The sequence below is a fragment of the Convolutriloba macropyga genome, chromosome 2, assembly GCF_964194025.1.
Source record: "Convolutriloba macropyga chromosome 2, txConMacr16.3, whole genome shotgun sequence".
Classification (NCBI taxonomy): Eukaryota; Metazoa; Xenacoelomorpha; order Acoela; family Convolutidae; genus Convolutriloba; species Convolutriloba macropyga.
In genome coordinates this window covers 678,022-685,926 of record NC_134469.1, presented here as the reverse complement: position 1 = coordinate 685,926, position 7,905 = coordinate 678,022, and the positions used below count along the sequence as shown (strand labels likewise).

Here is a 7,905-nt window from a genome sequence, read left to right as displayed (position 1 = left end):
GCCGCAAAACTACTCGCTTTTTCGTTCCACTTCCTGTTTCGGCGTGACCAAAATCACTACTTGAATTTGACTTCAAAACTCATGAAGATGTGTGAACTGATCTTAAAAAAAGACAGCGCCCCAATACAATTCAAATTCTTTGAATTGTAAAAACCTGGCGTGTGAAGTCATATGAAATATCGCGACGTCCACCCTGAGAGATTCATAAAATATTACATAAAAAATCACGTAAACTGTAATTTTCACCTGCGTCGTTTTTTTCCCCGAAAATTCTCGTGCCAACACGTGATTCTTCATAAGCTCTCACATGAGAAATTATGTGTGAGATAGACAAATATTAACACTAATTCACGGTTTTGGGGGTACCTTTTACAAAAAGACATTCAGACAACAAGAGCATTTACAGACAACAAAAGCAAAAACTCAGCTGTTATAAAATATAGGTTACATGAACTAAATAGAGAATCAATCATTCAAAACAAATAATACATCGGTTTTTAAATTACAAAGATTGTGCTTTTTATTTGTTATCAATATTCAAATCTACTTCGTTTTTCTGTTGTAGACACTCCTTCAGGATGACAACAAAATATTAGATTCTGAAAGACAAAATCTCTTTTGCATGGAAAAAAATTTTGCTCAAAATTTACGGCTGTTAACTTTCTTTAATTTCTATGCAATTCTTGATACCTTAGGTGAGTGAAATCTGAAACACATTGTAAAATCTTGCGCGATTAACTCTCGATTGCGGTACATATACTTTGAACGCATTATTTGTAAAAATTCTATGTTATTTTCTTCAGAAAACATTTTAGGGTGATTATCTAATGTGGCGTAAGTTTGAAAATGATGCCTTTGTGTCACCATTTTATGTCACCAAAATAACTTTTTAAGATATGAAAACCACAAAATTTTTAAAAAAAAGTATATATTGTAAAACAATAATTGCGGCCAATTGCGGTAGGTTCTCTTTTCTGCTTTTGTGCTCTATTATCATCATAATCTGATCCCAAACCAACTATATCAATTTTGAAAATACATAATATACAATTTTCGATTATCTAAAACACAAACAAACGGTAACGACATTGGAACAAATTGAATTGTATAAATGATATGTGACGAAAAACCAGCTGTTTTTTGGTTTGTTTGTTAACATCGCTTTACCGTTTTTACTCACCTGCTTCTTTGCTTAATAAAACCTTATTTATTTTCCCCTGTCAAAACCTCAATACTTCATACGCTACAAACTAAGATCAGAAAAATGGTCAAATCTTATATCGGGTGAGGTAACTTAGGAACCGACCATTGAACCAGACGAAGCGTTATTAAATGTAATCAAATTCGTATTGATTTCAAATATTGTCATGAAAACAACTTAAAAAGCTTCTCATTCACAAGAACGAACGCATCATCATTCAACAGACGAGGCAATTTTTCCTGTCTGAACTTCAATGAGACGCATTTGTCACGTGGAAATTCGTGCGATAGCGCACGAGAAAACTATTAAAATGTGTTCAATAAGATCAGAAAATTATTATGATCTATGAGAAAATATATTAAGATTGCCATGTAAATTCCACTCAATTATCCGAGTAATTTTTTGGCTGCCTAAAAAGCCCATTTGGAAATCGACTAATCAGAAACACCCCTTGGATGCTAACTGACATAATTGAAACCAAAAAAATATGATTAAGATGATTAGGATATTCGAAAATTACAGGCAGACTTAAAATACAAACTATTGTTAAAAGAATATAAAGATAGGGAACTGTTAAAGCAAAAAGCAAAAAGCAAGTTCATACACATCAAGAGATTTGGGCTAACTCTAACTATGTTTGTGTACAAAAATGCAGTCGAACGCAAAGTAAGTCGACGTAAAAGTAAGCCGACATAAAAGCAAGCTGAAAGAAAGTTTTGTAATAGTTATGTAATCGATCAGAAATAATACATTATTAACCGTCACAACCCTGTAACAACACTGTGGATTTTATTATAGTACATGATGTATTCCTATTCCCAAAAAAAAACCAAAAATAAATCAATTTTTAGACATCTAGTGGGTACGGGCCTCAGCGGACCGCTGTCCATGGCCATGCCTACCTTCCGCATCCGCTGTGGAATATAATCTGGAAACCGCGGGCCGGTTATACCCACCGGCCCGCCAGGGGCAACTTAAAATACGGTTTTCTCAAAATTTTTGGCCTACTTGACCTCATATTCAAAATTCGGCTTTCTTGCCTAGCGGCTTGGTTGAGTGCTACCAAAAATGCACAGATAAAAGCAGTCAATTCATTGAACAGTTGAAGCCTATTTCTAATTCACTGCCATCAAGTTCACCACCTTGGTCTTCTCGATGCTAACTGATTTTGATTGACTTTTGTACAATTAAGTTAACCTATAATTTTAAAAAATTACCTTGAATCACGATTTAAAATCACGGATTTTCTGAAAGTATGAGCTAGCTTCAATGCTACTGCAGTTGGCATGATAACCGAGAGAAAATTGTAATTCTCACGCCAATAATTGATAGCTCCGTGAATTTTTTTTCTGTAAAGATGAGCTACCACTTAACCATAGCTTGGTCAGCCATATAGTCAGCCAACGACAACAATTTCACAACAGTTGTACCAGGCGAAAGTGACAGACACACAAAAAGTGGCCATAGCCATAAATAAATACTGCTCGAGAAAAAAAAACATTTTAAAATGAGAAGAACATTTGAAAAGGACAGTTTAGAACCGGCCGCTGTTGGCTTAATTCTGTTCTACTACAATTAGGCGAAGCAAATTTTTATTATTCATTATTACTCAAAATGAAAATAGGACAAATGCCTTTTTGTACGTTCATAGTTTATTCATTGAAGATATTTTCAATGTGACAAGATGCAAATGTTAGCATTTCTTTCAGTCAATTTGCTTTAACATTATCAGAAGTTTAGTCAACATTAACTCAAAGTTTCAGACAAAAGCTTGCACATTGTTTTGCTTACTTAGAAAATTGCATAATTGTTGTTTTCGAATATATCCTACTGTCTATCAATCGGATAAAACGATAGATGCTATGAATCTTAATTTTGTCTCTTTTGGTTTCATTTATTCTAACTCCTCAAAAAGTAATATATAAATCTATTGTTATTGTTTTCTGCACACTCGAGTCACACAAAAAAATTTCGTGCAGTTTAGCGTTTAAGAAATGTGCAAAAAATGAGCTGCAATAAACTCAATATTGGAATTGGATTAAGAATATGAACAGAAGTAGCAAACAGTACACTGCTATCTTTTCAGTACAAGAGTAACAAAAAGACAATTGTGATCAAATTACAAGATAGTTTCTACTTCGTCCACTTGTAATGAAGACAATTTGTACATCGGTTCCTCTGCCACCTTCGTCACCGACTCCTTCTTCATGCTCCTCTCCTCCCACGCAGCCAGTTGTTTCAGAGGCAGACAGATGGCACCCGAGAATGCCAGAAGAGCTCCGGCCAGTACGAATGTGTAGGTGTAGCCCCCCGTGTAATCAAACAGCATACCTGGACAGAATAATATACACTGCAATAATTATACCAACTTGACCTTAGGTCAGAAATATCGGGTATCTTGCCAAACCTTACGGGTATGTTGGTTATGTTAGTAATGTGTATTTGGTAGGTACGGGAAAAGAGGAGAATATTTATAAGAAATATATAAAGATCTTAAAGTTATACTAAAAGCACATTTGTGAACAAAACCACCACGATAGTGATTATTTCAATCCTTATCTCGGTCCAAGCTTGGTCAAAATGGTCTTAGCTAATGATTAAAATAACCACAATCGTGATGGTCTTGTTCACAAAAGTGAATATAGTATAAAGTTAGTTCTCTTTATAGCTCTAAGTTAGTTCTCTTTATAGCTCTTAAAATGTTCCTCTGGTCCTTACCTATCAAATGCACAATATTTAAGTTACAAACAAATGTTAAGAATGAATGGATGCACTGAACAAATTGTTTTCAAATATTCTTCTGCTGCTGCTGTTGACTTCTGGCGACATACTTCATCTGAATGACCTAGCAGTCCAATCAAAATTACCATTGTTTTTATACTTTTTTCACATTTCTTAACTAGATTCGTGATCTGAATTTCAGTGGTGATATTGTGTTCAGTCCTAATTCATTTCCATCGGCGCTCATTTTGAAGAAAGTTTGTAAATTTGAGCGCTAAGTAACAATTTTCCGCGCTTAGTTTGAAGCAATTTTTGTGGTAAGGTTTCCTCAATTCGGACAGTGGCCCTCATGCAAAAGAAATGTTTCTATCATGACAATATCTCTCACGTGGAACAGGTTTTGGAAGTTACCATGAAATACACCCATCATGCATAGAATAAATCTGAGAGCATTTATGTATTTAACCCTTGCAATATTTTCAACACAACCCACCAAAAATACTCGATTGAATATTGTACTGACCTGCAACTGGTGACCCTACAACTGCTGCCAGTCCATGGAAGAGGAGCATGATTCCAAAGGAGTTGTTGAGGTACTCGATGCCAAAAATATTGTCCAGAATTATCGTACGCAGACACACGAAGGTGGCTGCAACAAAAACAGGACATTAATTCCAATATATATATATATATATATATATATATATATATATATATATATATATATATATATATATATAAACAGAATTTTGACAAGAAAACCTCCATTTGAGGCAGAGCAATTTTGGCAAATAAGGAATGGACATCCGAAAACACGATCAAACGAGAAAATATTTTTATACTCAAACGAATGTAATCGCCAGCGTTGCCGATCTAATTTTTTCTATCGAGATCGCAACTTCAACAATTCGATGTCACTGGCGCATGATTTTCCCAATTATAACCCATATTCAAGTCCTCCCAAATTCAAAAGAGAAGTCAAATATATCTATTTGATTTAGCTAAGAAGAATTGTAATTACAAATTGTACCCATATCGATGGACAGTGTTTGAGGGAAATCAAATTCAAGATCCGTTAGGGACTTACTAAGCTTGGTGAAACCAAGCTTAGTGAAATTCATTATTATTATTATTATTATTATTATTATTATTATTATTATTTTTATTATTTTTATTATTATTATTATTATTATTATATATATATATATATATATATATATATATATATATATATATTATTAGGCAAATTGTGATGTCCCAAAAAAGATTGCAAGCTCCTTTGAGGAAAATTGTCTTGTGGTCTTCGGGGACGTTTCACTTCAATTTAAACCTTTTTCTCTCTGCTTTTATCTAAAGAAGAGAGCAACTAATTCAGCCCCGTAGTTAAAAAAAATACAATTAAAGAAAATTTGACAAGGCCTGTTATCTGTCATCCTTGTTCTAAATGAAGACAAATAAAACTTAGTTAACAAAAGTTGTCAAAAATAAATAACTTATCAATTGTTAAGGAAAATCCGTTAAGGAAAATAACTTATTGTATCAGATCTAGAAACATGTTTTCTAGACGCATTCTTCAATTCTTGCAAGAAATTTGAAAAAGAAGCATGAATCTAGAAAGTCAATGTCACAAAAAGTGCCGAAAAATTAAGGCCAAAAACAAAGTTTTTCGAGAGCTTTTTAAAACATGGGTGTAAAAATTATACTAATATGCCCCCTAATATGCCCGCATTACTTTTTAATGAAAAATATTTATTGAAAAATAAATTTTGTAATAAATAAAAAATATTTTTTAAATATGCAGGAAGAAGAATAGGTGACTGACTGACCAATTCCACATCCAAATATGATGACGTAAGCAATTAGGAGATAGTAGCTCTTCAATAGAGGCACTGCCATAGTGCACACTCCGGCTATGATTAGAGCCAGGTTGTTCATGGCCAGTGCGTCTACCCAGGAGTAGTCGGAGAGGAAGCCAGCCAGGAGTCGACCAAAAGTGTTGCTTAGACCCAGAATCACCATCAAGGTTGAACTCTCGTCTCTCGTAACTCCCGCTTCCGACTCAGCGTAGTTGGCCAAGTACACAAATGGGATGAATAAAGCTGAAACGTCACTCCATTTGTTATGTTTAAGAACAAGCTTGCATTTCATAAAATTATTTTTAATTCGATGCCTTTTGACATCTAATGGTTTTGGGATAATTTCCCTTGCCCCCCCCCCCCCCCCGGTGATTCAGTGCATTTTATTTGCACTCCCAGACGCACATAATGAATTACTATGTACTGACACATGATGTACATACAAGTGAGGTTGCACCGAAAAAGATCCTGTTTTTGATTTTGGCGGTAATTTTAAGAAGCGGCGTTTGTAACCTAGCATATCATTATAATCTAGAAAGCTTCATTCATTTGACATTATTTTCAAACTTAATTGGTACAGTCACCAATCAAAGTTGGAGATACAGGGTTTGAATAACTTGTTTGGTATAAAATGTTTTCGAGGTTACACTTTATATCACACATCGGATCTTTTCCGTTTGAGCCTCCCCCCAGCTTAGGGGGTGCATATTATTTTGACCTACAAGTTCTTACAAATTAACCATTCCACTTACAAGGCTCTTGAAAGTTAACCATTGGACTCACAAGGCTCCTACAAGTTATTTATTTGTTTTAGAACATGTTCCTACATCAGTTCTTAGAACATAAATTCTTACAAGAAACCATTCTGCCTGTGGTGTAGCAAAAAACTTGACGTACGCATATGACGTACACATATAGTGCGCATAGACAGAAGAAAAAATCATGCGCTTTTCTTCTGTCGATGTGCACTATATGTGTACGTTCATATCTTGCGACGTTTTAAAATTTTTCAAAACATCGCAAGATATGAACTTACACATATAAACTTTCCGGGAGAGAGTTTAAATTACAGAGTCATAAATTTAATTAACCAATTAGATTTTACCTTGACCCGAATGAACTCGCAAGAAACTTAAAAGTTAGCTGTTTGACTTGCAAGTTTTCACAATTTGAACATCCTCAAGAAAAATGCAGACTAACATTTTAACTATTTTTGCAAGAATCTTGCAAGTTCTTAGAAGTTAACCTTTTGGTCTCGACCCGGGTTCGAAGTGTGCTTCGTTGTTAGACTAAGAGTTTATCACACTCTATTGCTGCCACTTTTACTATACAAACAGAGGGGATAAAACGATTGTGATAAACTTGTAGTTTAATCACTGGCAACAGTATTTCAAGTTATGCAACTGTTGTTATCGCAATGAGAGTTGATAAAAAACAGCACCACACGATTGTTATCGCCCTCTTGAAGTTATTCTACAACTCGGTTTTGGCTCGGATTTTAATAATTTATCGAGTTATCGGAGTTTGATAATTTCACGATGATAACTTCCCTATCGGGAATAATGGTGGTATTGTTCATGATTGATTTTTTTTTGCTTTAGTTCACGATTTTTCTCTATTTTCTTTCTAAATTTTAAACACAATAAGTGACATGTCAAATCTTACCCATCATAGTGCAAACAGTTGCAAAAACAAGGAGTGAGAAACTGCGTCTCTTGAGCAATGAAAAGTCCAGCATCTCTTTTAGAGGACCCAGAACTGCATCTCGCAGATTCAATTCTGTCTCGCTCTCGTTTGTCTCATTCCCAACTGGCTCGTACTGAGTTGTCACGTCCGGGATGGAGTAATAGCCCTCCCCAGTTGAGACGTTGTGTCTGGACCATCGGGGGGACAGGTTCCGTTCACTCATCACACGGTTCCGGAGGTCTAAATTGGAGGCTCGGAATGTGTCGATAGCAAAGTTGCTCTTTCGCATGTGCTGGTCCTGACAAGGTCCCTTTGTTCTCAAGTACTTATTCTGCACTAATTGGGGTCTGCTTTTGGTCTGAAAACATTCAACTTGAATGGGGCGACAACCAATCAAAACTTTGTATTCATTGTCTGAACATTTAGCTCACCCAATCAACA

General features: G+C 35.1%; 1 protein-coding gene across 1 annotated transcript in view; it reads right to left on the bottom strand.

The window, feature by feature from the left end:
• Positions 1 to 3,209: 3,209 nt before the first annotated feature.
• Positions 3,210 to 7,905, bottom strand: part of LOC142335551 (monocarboxylate transporter 9-like) — an 80,695-nt gene continuing 75,999 nt past the window's right edge. The window contains exons 6-9 of the mRNA XM_075384087.1: positions 7,444 to 7,822; positions 5,749 to 6,021; positions 4,446 to 4,571; positions 3,210 to 3,532 (exon numbers count right to left, since the gene is read on the bottom strand). Coding sequence (XP_075240202.1) covers positions 3,321 to 3,532; positions 4,446 to 4,571; positions 5,749 to 6,021; positions 7,444 to 7,822 — 990 coding nt within the window. The 3' untranslated portion in view covers positions 3,210 to 3,320. The remainder of the gene's footprint in view (positions 3,533 to 4,445; positions 4,572 to 5,748; positions 6,022 to 7,443; positions 7,823 to 7,905) is intronic.